Below are 12859 nucleotides of genomic sequence, written 5' to 3'. Positions count from 1 at the left end.
TCTCCACACGTAACATCAGCATTTTGGGGGAGAATGGTGACTTCATTGTGTTTTCCTTGGTACAGCATTCTGTGTGCGTGTGTGGACACAAAGCCTCGCCAGTTCAATTCACACAACTGCATATACTCTTCCGCACGTTCCGCTTTGTGTTTTTGGCCGGACTCTAGGGCACTTCCTTTCAAGACGAGTGCACACTTCTTGACGGAATAACCAATCTTCAGCGCCAGTGACGGAACATTATACAACAGTTTGTCTTCCCTGAAGCCAGCAATATCATGCACGGCCGTGACAATATCAGAAAGGTGGTGTGGATGGACAAAAGTAATGATGGATTCAAGTAATGCATTTGGTTTCTGGGTGTTCTTTCTGAGTTATATGATGAGTCGACCCAATTCACGTACCCTGTTACAGATGTAGCCATGCTGATCTACATCGTGCCCAAGTTTCATGTATTCCTGCTTGGCAAATTCAACAATCAGCGTGTCATTCTTGACTACCAAAGCCACATCTTCTCTCTTCATTGGACTAAGGTACTCAGTTCCCGAAAGCTCGGCAATTATTTGTTTCAGAACACTAATTTATATTATATTCTTGTCAATATTATGATCATGGTGCTACGCAGCCCTCCCCTATTTATCTGATCTACTAATTTCATTACACCACCTGTCCTCTTTTAATTTGGTGTGGACTGGTAGGGGGAACAGGTATCTGGCTCCAAAGAGCCACATCCAGCAAAAAAAATGCTTTAAACACAATTAGAACCACCAGATACTGACAAAAGAAAAGTCTTCACTTCAGGCTGGAAAACTGGATAATGTAACTGAGCTTTTTGGACTGCATACGTGTACTTATTCCACTGGCACATTCACTCTAACAGCAGTGTAAGATCTACATTAGCCTATTGACAATATGGGGGGAGGGGTCTGGTATTAGCCATACTTTAACCACACTTTAACTAGTAGTAGTACTAGTACTACTAGCCAGTACTAGGGCCATATATGTAATGATGTAGTAAATCGTACCGAGATAGGGTCTGGTCATGATTTCAAATGAAATCGTATTTCCTCCCCCATATTTTCCACTAGAAGAAAACTACATCTCAGAACGGCTGCAGAAGTCCACAGGCGTGATGGCAAGGTGATGCTATGATGCTTTTGGATAGTTTTTGGGCTTTTATATATGTTGGGGTTATGCGTCCCCATCACTAGGCGAGGTTTATTGTGCTCAGCAATCTGGACCGGCCCGCGGCGGCCAGCCAGACACCAGGGCCAGCGTAGCTAGAGAGGGCGCTATCCCATCCAGGGATGCACCGAAACTGCCCATTTAGCGCAGATGTTTTTAAACACCCAGAGTGTTAAATACGTACCGAGGACGGCTTCCAAATGCTCTGAAATTTCGCTGACCATTATAACTGCTGACTGTGGCCTCACCTTACTGCAAACTGAGGACGTCCTCGATTTATAATCCGACCTGACTCATGGCTGTGTTAATACATAGAAGAGCTCCATCTGCACCTTTCACAGGTACACACAGGTTAGGGTTAGGATTGACTCAAAGGACCAGATGAGTCATAATAATATCTTATAAAATTTTGAGATATTTTGCAAAAGGACTTTCTTACAGAGGGCCGTAAATTTGATGAAATGTATAGAATTTACATCTATATTGGGTTTCATTTAATAAGTTGTCCCATAACACTGTTACATTTGGGCCAGGTGTTCTGAAAACCTTTGCCCCATTTACTTGACTACCCACGTTACAGTCTCTGAAAGCCTGGACTCTTTCTGATAAAGCACCTACCAGTACTGGTATCATTGTCCTGCCACCCCCCCCCCGCCATTATTGCCCCAGGTGTGAAATACATGTGCCAAAGCAGCCATATTGCAATTAAAAATATCAGCAAAGATAAAGCTGCTTCAAACTGCTCACTGACTGGACAACGCTGAAATAAAACTAAATTTGTGTGATGCTGAGACAAAGCAAAGGCTTTCCTTTTGTCAAAACCAGAGCAAGGATCTCCTGTTTCAGATTCAGAACTGAGTACTGTATCCAGCTGCAGTCATTGATTCAATTCAACCCTGTAAATTGATTTACAAGGCTGAATGTGTTCCCAAGTACAAGACATTTTATAAAGTAACAGTATTTCATGGTACTACCGACAGTTTTCTATAGATTTACAGTCAGATTTATGGTTCACGGATGATGAGAATGCTAATTTTTGAAAAGCTCTGGGATAGAGCACTTTGTGTTGAAATCAGCACTTTCTTTGTGTCCTTTTCTTTCAAGATTAGGATTTACAGAAGCTACAGTATAATTTTAAATTTTAAAGTGTCCTTTTTCTTTTTGGTATTTACTACTGTGTTTTGGAAAATCCCTGTTCTGTTTTATGGAATAGCTGCAATTAGTCTGTAATTGGCTCAAGTCTTTGCTTGACTGCAGGGTCAGTGGTTTTCTGGAGGAGTCAAAGCAACCTACAGCATTTATCTTCTGGGCAATCCTATCATCTTTGTTGGAAATCTGATCTGTTTGGTAGCTTTCTTGGTCTTATACCTAATCTGGGCTTTGTTGGAGAAGAGAGGATGTACATGTACACTCACAACCCAAGTGAAAGGTAAGAGTAAATAATTTTGTTGCTCAATGTGGTTACATGTACCGACCAAAGTTTGAAAGATTTACATGTACATATGCTGCATAACAGCATTCCAGTACTTAAGTCAATTAACAAAGAGCCTTGGTACATATAGGTGCTTTCAACTGACAGTTCTCTGACCTGAAGTACATGTACATGTAGATCATAAAAGTATGAGAGGGGTTGTGCTTGTGTCTTGTTAAGAGGCTGGCAGATGAATTTAAGCCACTCTCCTGAGATCTGAGGAATGTCTGGTGTAAAACAGCTGTATTAATTCTCCACATTTTGCAACAATTTAAGACATACAGTGTAATGAATGGTCTTTTTGTAACCAAAAGGGTTCAACAGCAAGACACTGTTACATGTATAACATTTTTCTTTCACTTAAATAACTTAACACATTTCCTGTCTGTTGATTTACATATCTCCTGTAATACAGAGACATGTCATACAACGTTTGGCATCTGTTGCTTTCTTTTTACTGGCTGGTTCCTGCATTATGCTCCATTTTTCATCATGGGACGAGTACTTTACTTTCACCATTACTTCCCTGCCATGCTGTTCAACAGTATGCTCTCTGGCAAGTGTTGCATTTTGTCTTTGTTTTTTTCCCCCTTTCCCATTGTTCTTTGTAACTTTATCATATTTTCCCGTAGAGTTTACACGTAATTCCCTCGAATGTTCTGCTTGGAAGCTGTCTTAATTTAAAAAAACTTGTATTTAAGGACAATAAATCAGTATTAGATTTGTGTACTTTTCATAGCCCATTTAAGGTTATGGTGAGTAAATTGTCAGTGGTGATAGCATTAAGATACAGTAGAAGAAAAATTTAGCAAATAAGAAATATTCTGTCAGTCACGTGATTAGTGTTTGTTTTAATGATGTTGGATGTTTGTGGTAACTTGCCATCCCAAGATATAGGGCAATAAAGGGGAAATTGCTATCACACAAGAACCGCCAGAAACAACATTTAGGAATCTTGTTGAAGCCCAGATTATGGGCACTCCCCCATTTGCTTTTTTGTATGCCACGCACATTACAACAGTGTTGTAACGAGTCACTAAATTTAATGACTTGAGTCAAGTCGAGTCATTTTAACATTGTGACTCAAGTTGAGTCAAGTTATTAGGCCAAGAAGTCAAGTTGAATCAAGTCACTTTATGTGGTCGAGTCAATTGTCGAGTTTGAGTCAGTTTGATTTACACATTTTTTAACAAAATACAGTAAGAACACAATTACACAAAAATCATTTTTGGATATTTTTATTTTCATTTAGACATACTGAAAATAAATTAGGGTGACAGCTATCTAGCCAACTAAAATTTTGCTTTTAATTTTTTTGAGGCTCAAATCTTACAAGCTGGTACTCGAGTCGAGTCTCCATGAGAGATTGAGTCATTGGTCACAGAGACTTGAGTCAAGTCATTTACCCATCGGGACTCGAGTCAAGTCATTGGACTCGAGTCGAGTCATTGACTGGAGTCATTACAACTATGCATTACATACATGTACCTTGCAGTATTATTTTTTTAAATGCATATATGCCAAGTTTCATGCCCTGACTACTCTCAAGAATGCAAAGAGAATGGTCAACAAATCTGCTTTTCAGTGACAATGAGGTAGTAAAGTACTATAACAAAAGTTAGTAAAACAAGCTAAAAAATAACAATCAGCCACTCATCTTGGTCACATTCCTGAAGACCTTGAAGTATATTTGCCAGTCTGCTAATTGCATCTGGTTTAATCTGGTCCTTGAAATTTTTTGATTGTTGTGCTGTGGTAGTTGTTTTTTATATGAAATCAGGCTCATGAGTTATAGTGGTTCATTGTGACAGTGTCCTTTCATTTACAACAAAACATAAATTTACAACAAAACAATATCCTGAAACAGATGATTACATGCACTGATGCGTTGTAAGCAGTTTTATGATGAATTCAGATCCCTTTTTGGCATTAAGAATAAATTCTTTATTTGATAATACAGTTAGAGAAATTTTACTACACAAGGTTACAGATAAATTGAACCTTGAAATTGCAGTATCTTGTTAAAACATTTTATGTTTTCGTGTCAGTTCAAGAGGATACTGTTTTCTATGATTATCATGCATGTGCAATTTTGTGATAATTGGCATTTGGCAAAAAAATTGTATTGTTTCTTGCTACAGGTCACATTTGTGTTTTTCCCCTGAACCTCAGGTGTGCTACTGGACTTCATTTATCAAAATTTGGAGAGTTTCTTTTCACCAAAAACCAAAGTTGGCATTTACACCAGCAGTCTCGTTATTTCTCTATCAGTCATTGTGCACAGGTAAGCTTTCTGTAGTTGGGAGTTTCAAGAACAGTTCATCCTCTGAAATGTATGTGCAGCTTGAGAATAATGAACATAAACAGGTTCAATTTGTTGACTGAGTGCTACATGGTTGCAAGTCAGAACTTAGCCATGATATTGAAAATTTTGAGTAACAGAAGTTACTTGTCTTAGTTGCATTAAAGTGCTCTCCCTGTACCTTCTGATAGCTACTGCAAACCCACATGGTACCTGTAAATGAATTCAAATGGACCATTTCTGATAGCTCCTGCAAACCTTGTATGTAATTGAATTCAAGTGGACCAATATAACATACTTTCGGAAAGCTACTGCAAAACCAAATATACATGTAAATGAATTTAAATAGACTAGTACAACATAACAGAGCCTACTGGTACATAGGTCTTTTCCAAAAATTCTTAAAATATCTGTGGTAATAACTTTTGTAGTAAAAGAATTAAATTTTTGCATTAAAATTTTGTCACAAAATTTGGGGTTATTCTTTGCCAAATGGTACAAAAGTATTGTACCTTCCTGACTTAAAATGGATAAAGTACCCATCGTCAAAAGTCCAGTGCAGAAAGGGCTTCAGAAACTACATATTGGATTGAATTAATTGGCAGAGCTAAGTACCATGTCATGCCACCTTAGAATTATGTCCTGTTTAACAGGTTCTGGTTAATAACTACTGATACAAATTATCGCTGTTAAATCCACACAGTCGATACAGTTCTGTATTTGTTCACTTGGCAAACACAATGTCCATCTTGTTTTGCAGGTACGGTAGTAACATGTGACAAAAAGATAATTTAATGATCACTATGATCTTGGCTCAGTGAATAGGTATGATAATCATAATTTGTCAACGAACTTCAAAAAAAATCTTCTGTTGTACCGATTTGTTTAGTGATAACCAGCCCATTCAAGACAAAGACCAAAGTGAAATTGGGTTTTTTTTGCTGTTAAAAACTATTTGCCTGTCCTTCATTCCCTTCCAGTTTCTACCTATTTCACCCTTTGTCCTATGGGATTATTTCATCATCTGTGAATACAAGCAGTAACATGGCTGGCCTACATTGGATGGACTCCTGGGAGTTCTGATGTTTTTCCTGTGGCAATTTTTTTTGTCTGTTCGGTAAGACCCTGAAATAATCTTAGGTTTATGAGATGTACGTGTAATTTTTATTGTGTATGGTCATCTCACTTGCCACTTATGTACATGAATGTAGCGGTATATTTATATCTTCAGTGATTTGAATGCAAACCATCCTGGAAAATGGGCGCTCGCCAGTGCTCATGTTATTAGTTGAATATGGAGCCGTTTTCACTGTCCTCAAACAGTACTGACTTCTAACATTATTTTATTTCCAACGCAATCTGCAGTGATAGGTCAGTTCTTTGGAGTTATCAAGCACCAACTGGCTCTTCAGCAGTGAATATGTAACAATCAATGTTAGGTCATAGAATTTCCTTATTGGGCAATTCTTGAACAACATGTATGACCAATGAGAAACAAAATTAGCACATACCTCTATGCATTTATTAGAATAGTGGTAAGATGCTGCATTAAGTTATGCCTTTATCATTTCTATCACACCCATTAACCAAACCCATACCACATACATGTTCCCGTAATGTACGTAAATGGAACCAATCTGAAGGCGTTCGTTTTTGGCCCAGGCAGACCTCTTGAAAAGACAGTCATTCTAGTGAGGAGGCTAATCCTTCTTTCTTTGTTTTATAGCCTGAAAGTAGGAAAAGTGGTGGCAGGCATGCAACATTTTCTTGTATCAGCTTATTTCCTTGTTTTTCACTGCACACTCATGCCATTGAAAATTCAAAACGCTGTACAAAGCCTTGTAAAGATTGGAATTTCCTCGTTTTCGTCAAAGTCCAAGTTGCATACCTGGGTGGTAATAACCCTTTTGTGAACAGTGACTTGTTTTCAGAGAGAATTATATAGAAACAGATTTGAAGGAGTATTGGAAAAGAATTTGTCATCCCATCTTTTGTTTTGTTTTGGTTTGGTTGGGGTGTTTTTCTTGTTTCTAATGGTTATTCATGTATTTGGTGTTTAAAGCTAAGTGAATCTTAATGGATGAAGAAACCTGTCACTGATTATTTTTCAGAAGCAAAATCATGTATTTCAGTAAAGTTGAGATTCTGGATATGAACAGATTGTGTTTTCAAAATTAAATGTTGGCTTTACAGAGCATTCTGGTAATGATACCTTTCTCCAAAGACGTCAGAGTTCAAAATAAGAATCGGACAAGACCATTTCAATTTAAATGTTCCTGTAAAATTTTGGATTCAAATTTCCATAACGTCAGTCGGTGACAGCTATGCTGATAACAGGCACAGATCCAATGGGGGGAGTATGGGTCAGCTCCTCCCCCCTGTTCTGACACACACAGAAAAATAAATGAAATGATGATTATTATTTTAAAAAAAGATGACACCCTGTACAGGTATTATTGTACATTAAATACATTACCTACCTGTCCACAACAGCCAAGCATTAATAAATGTGATAAATCTGATATATATTAACTGTATATCCAAGATTTAACAGCCAGAAGTATTAATGTGGGGTTGCATGAACGTGACATCTTAACTACAAAACAAGACAAGCCTCCAAAGTGTTGTGCAAATCTGTACTGGAGATCGCTGAGTTTTAGTTGGCAACTGTTACATTTTGGACTTCATGATATTCGCCATGACTGCATACACAGCCAACCAAGCCTCCGATAAATCCTTGGTGAGGCCATCACCTAGAGCTTTCTGAAGCATAAAGACAACTGCTTCCTGAAGATACTGCCAGAAGATTAGAAAGGGCAAATGATACTTGACTAAAGGATGTGGATAGTCTCGATACTGTGATTGAAGTTTGGAAAGGGGATCTCAATAGTTTTCAAAAATAGGTGATTTAATTGGTGGAATTGATAAAATTTGCCTGATCTACAAATACCAAACTATTTAAGCCAGGTTTTGGTTGTTCGATGCTGATGTAACGTTTGTTAACCTGTTGAAATTATAGCCAAAGTGGAGTAGTATGATACCTTGTGCATGATTTTTGTCTCTAGCTCTCCAAATCATTTTGAGATCATGTGTCCCAAAAATTTTAACATGTCCGTAGGCTTATTGAAGTAGGATGTTTGCTCACAATCCCCTTTTTCTAATCTAAATATGTGTTTGTCATTCGCTGAGATAAACTACGTGGCGTCGTACAGCCATAACGGAAATTTCAAAACACAATGGGAGGTTTGTGATTATTGAGTTTTTAACAGTTTCACACGACTGACAAAGAATTTTTATCCATCTACAACGCCGTAGTGCCCATACTTGCTCATTGATTATACTAATATTTCTGACTAGTATAAAATTTAATACTTGCGCAGTTGCTTTTGGGTGAATTTGGTTTGGGGTTTTTGGCTGCTGCACTCTTAAGCACAAACTCACAAAGAGCATGGCAGTTATGGCCCCAATGTGGCTGTTTGAAACCAAAAAAGATGACCCATTTCAAATGTGGCTCTTTACGAGTTACATGATGTAATGGTTGTAAACTAGCTTCTTGTCCATTACAAGTCCTTACACAAGTACAATTCACAAATCGTTTCACCAGACTAGTCATGAACAGTGGCAAAAGAGCACGATTTTCACAGTTCATAACTAGTGACTTTTGGCTTAATATTGAATGGCTTGTGAAGCTTTTGACGTAAATAGCACTGTTTTAGAATCAATTCATTTTAAGTTCAATGTGTCCTTTACGCGTAAGTAGTGACAGCCAGTATCAATAGGGTAGTGACAGAGCGTCAAATATGAACAACGCATCTGTTTGTGAGATTGAGTACTAATGAAGCGCCTTATGCAGGAAGGACATTGCACCATCGACCGATTCGGGAGGAGGGGGAAACAGGAGCTATTCCCCATAAGCAGTGGAGGGGGGCGCTGTTTCACTTCCCCTTTTCCAAGAATGCATAAAAAGCCCCAGCATTAAGGCCACACCACAGTCCACCCTTAAGCATTTTGGAACTCGAGGATTTTCAGTAAGTGGCGAAATAAAAGTCACACTGCCGTTGAGCATTTAAACTGATTTCATACTTTTTGATCTCTCCCCATCCTATATTCTTGACCGTGTAAACACGTCATTGCGGATCCCACTAGACAATACTTGCCTCTTAATCAAAGTCTGTCCGTTTTCACAGGAGTTGGTGGCTATGAGTTTCCACAATTCCTGAACTCTGCTAATCTGCTTCGAGTCAAGAACTTCACCAGTGTCACCCATGATCCGTGGTCTGTTCGTGAATTATCAAAATAAAGGATGAATTTGTTCTCCTCAGGAGCTCTTTTACCGAGGATAAGGGTTGTATATCTACACTAAGGCCCAACGGCTGTGGTATGACTGACTCGTTTTGACTTGGACATAATTACTATAAAAACTGAACCGGAAACTTTTATGTCGGTAATGTCTCGGATGATTGCTTTGGAAATGGTTCCCTAAAAGTGTTTTTGAATATGTATTTTGTAATGGTGTAGTGCCCGGAACGTGTACTTTATGTGACAAACAAAGTGTTTGTAATGTCTATAGCTTTAGGTAGTCATTGCATAAATTGAAACATGAGCCCGTTACCTTAAAGATGATTTATATTAACGTTGAGATGTCGCTCTGAAAGTTTCTCATAAGATTTTAAATGGTACATTTTGAAAGACCCTTTCATTTCTTTATATTAAATTGTAAAGAAAAAAAATCAGCAACACAATATAAACAGCCTTCGTGCCTTGTTATTTTCAGTTTAGTTTGTTGCATTTTTTTTCTTCTTGACGTCAACGTGTGGGTTCATAAGTTCGATATTCAGATGGGTTTGTACAGGGTAGGGTCAGCCCAAACCCATACAGCGTATCACGTATGCACGTATGGTGTCTTTCAGTTACATGAATGTACGCGAAATTACTAGTGTCATGAAATTATGTCTGTACGTTATAACTCATGTATACTGCAAAACTTGGCATAGGTACATGTATTTGTAGGTGGCGATAATACTTTATGTAGACATTGGTGTTATGCTCAAATAATAACAAAAATTAAGTCTTGAAGAAAAACTACTACTGATTAACGGGTTCAGTGAAAAGAAAGATTATTGCCGTAACGTACGCACAGTGTTTGAGAGGGGCTGAAAGGAACGAAATTTCAGCCTTTATCACAGTGTGTGAGCCTCAAGCTGGACCTAGAAAAAAATTCTACTAACAGAGGCTCTTTTGGTCTGAACTGAACTTCGCTAATGCACGCGTTTATGTCGCTTCGCTTGCATTCAAATGAACAATCCCGACCAGTGTAGCTCTTTTCAACCAATAAGGGGTGCTTCTGCTCAAGGCGGATAGTGCACACATGCCCAAATATAAATATGCCAATTTTTCACGTGGAGACTCTTGGCATATGACAGTACTTGCAGCCATGTTGAAAAGTATTCAAGCACCATACAAAAAAAGAGTAAAAAGCATTTTGCATTGGGTTCCAGAATCACCTCAACGTACGCTCTTGCCAACTTAAAATATAAAGCTCTTTTTTATTTCCTGAACTGCACATGTAGCCTGTCTAGCCAGTTATAGCAGCGTACAGTTATAACGCTTAATTCAGTTCGGTCCCTGGGGGGGGGCTGTAACGGGAATCTACTGTACCGTTATAAACACAGCCCCAAATTCACGTACAAGGTCTTTTAGGGAACTCGTGAAGTCCTGCTCTTCCGACCTGAATTCTATCCAATATGAATCCGACCTCGGATCGTGTAAGATCAGATTTAATGTGGTTCTTTCAGATTCGGATATAGACTTTGGATTTATTGTTTTACTCGTTATCCGACATCTCATAAATGTGGCAGCGGCGAGATTGGGGTGATCATTTTTCATTTTACTGTGGTTTCAGTCACAAGTTTTCAATTCTTTATACTCAAATTGTAATATTTAATATCAAAATGTTTCATTAAAAACACTGCTAAGAAAGGGTTGCTAATATATTGTCATGTACTAAATTAAACAACAATAAATTACTAAACAAAAGGAGATTTTTGCCGCGAAAAATATAACTTTTCAGCCAATTTTGTGCAAATATCACTGAAACGTTTCAGGTTTTCTTCCCATCAGGGTGACATCACAGTGTTACTCATGAATACGGAAGTGCTCGTGAGCATAAAGAAAAATGCGCCAAAATTCCCTTAAATATCGCAAAATAAAGATTAAAAATAATTGCAACATACAGGTCCGTTTCAAGTGTTGCATTGAAGAAAATGCGTTGCATATAAGATTCTGTACGAGAGTTGTGCGTGATATACTCTCACAAAGAGCCACTTGACTCCGATATGGTTGAAGTGTAGCATTGTATTATGCCACGCTGAGCCTTCCTGTGTAAGGTCTAAATGCCATGAAAGTCTTTGAGAAAGCAATTCATGCTCAGGTTAATGATTTTTTACATGTCAGTGGCCTGATCAACAATCGGGTTCAGCGGGAGTTAGACCAGGGTACTCAACTTGTACAGCCTTGACGTACGCAATAAACCATCATCTATATTTATATTTTGCCACCCATTTCTGAAATTTTACACTTTATTACTATTTCATTTTGTATTTTATTACTGTTTCATTTTGTAATTTATATGTTTATGAAAGTATCTCTACAGCATTAATAACTTTTACGTGTTATATAATACATAACATATCGTCGACTTTTTCATTTCACCCAGACGGCGTGCATCCAGGTGCATGTTTAATCCTTGATAGAAATGTTTCCCCTGTAGGTATAATGTTATACAAGTTATACATAAACTTAATTTGAAGTTAAATTTTAGGGGGTTAATAGAAGTGTTGTAATTGTTATTGAAATAACTGATATTTTATACATTATACCCGAAGGGACGAATGAACAAAAAATGGTATACATGAACCGAAAACAAATTTGTTAATGTGACGGGACCGGCTTGATTTAAGTCTAATCTTGGAATGTGTTATGAGTTTGGTAGCCATCCGAGTACTCATAATATTTCCCACCCCGTCATGCTTGTAACCAGTATTTAAAGAGCTCGATGGGATATGAAATGGTCAGTTGTCTGTAACTAGTTATATTGCTTGATTTATATATGTTTGAGGCTAGATTAGCTCAATGGTTATATTTCTACAAAACTTTGACGCATTATTCTTGCGCAACGTACTTTGCCGTGGCGTACGTGCGATTCTCCCTCTCTCTGATCGAGTTGTGTTGGCACACAACGTGAGTTGTCGTTCTTCATCAAGCTTTCAAATTTTGTTCACTTTAATTTTGCGTTTGGGTTGTGTTGACATTGCAGCCTTGTTTTCATCAACTTTGTTACTAAGCTAGCTTTTCGTCGTTGGTTGAGGAGATCCAAAATAGGACATTTGGATTCCTTTCAGTTTCGCACATTGTAGAGAAAGTTTTGTGCATGTGTCGTGTGACCGACGACTGTTGCACGTCAGCGACCTGACGACTGTTGTGTGTATTTTGTGCAATAGATTTACTCGGAGGAGAGAGGCGGGTCCACACAATGCCTTTGGGAAGTTATTGAAAGTTACCGTGTAGTGCCCTCGGGAATTTAGTAGGTTTTAATTTACAATCACCTAGAAACCTAACTTTATATTCTCAACTAGGAGTCTCATCTTCATAAACAAATACACTTCTGGTTATTGTCATCCTCATATTTGAGATCTTCCTCCATGTTTATATTATAGTGTGGCCCATGCTGTCTCATAATTGTTGGATTGAATAATTAAATCTAATCTGATACGCTATCACGGAACGTCATGTTGTACTGAATACATATATCATTCTTTGATTAATCTGTGGTCACTTAGCAGTTTCCAGTCCTCAATTTAAAAGTTGAGCGGACCCACTACGTCAAGGTGGCAACACCCCCACGT

The 12859-nt window shown here is 38.1% G+C and overlaps 2 protein-coding genes across 8 annotated transcripts in view; one reads left to right on the top strand and one right to left on the bottom strand.

The window, feature by feature from the left end:
- pomt2 (protein O-mannosyltransferase 2) overlaps positions 1-12743 on the top strand; it is a 58899-nt gene extending 46156 nt beyond the window's left edge. For all 7 annotated transcript variants that reach the window (XM_087132850.1, XM_087132842.1, XM_087132839.1 and 4 more), the window contains 5 exons: positions 2440-2611; positions 3069-3204; positions 4821-4937; positions 5936-6072; positions 9143-12743. In XM_087132850.1, the coding sequence (XP_086988976.1) occupies positions 2440-2611; positions 3069-3204; positions 4821-4937; positions 5936-6038 (528 nt within the window). In that variant the 3' untranslated portion in view covers positions 6039-6072; positions 9143-12743. The remainder of the gene's footprint in view (positions 1-2439; positions 2612-3068; positions 3205-4820; positions 4938-5935; positions 6073-9142) is intronic.
- Positions 7313-9222, bottom strand: LOC147800745 (uncharacterized). Its single transcript, XM_087137217.1, has 2 exons — positions 9066-9222; positions 7313-7837 (listed from the first exon to the last, which is right to left on the bottom strand). The coding sequence occupies exons 1-2, from the start codon at positions 9220-9222 to the stop codon at positions 7626-7628; spliced, it is 369 nt and encodes a 122-aa protein (XP_086993343.1). The 3' UTR covers positions 7313-7625.
- Positions 12744-12859: the final 116 nt, after the last annotated feature.

The sequence above is a fragment of the Acanthaster planci genome, linkage group LG01 (genome assembly GCF_054643075.1).
Source record: "Acanthaster planci isolate LZ-2023a linkage group LG01, COTS_SCS, whole genome shotgun sequence".
Lineage (NCBI taxonomy): Eukaryota > Metazoa > Echinodermata > Asteroidea > Valvatida > Acanthasteridae > Acanthaster > Acanthaster planci.
Note: the sequence above shows the minus strand (reverse complement) of the source record. Positions and strands in the feature narration are given on the sequence as shown.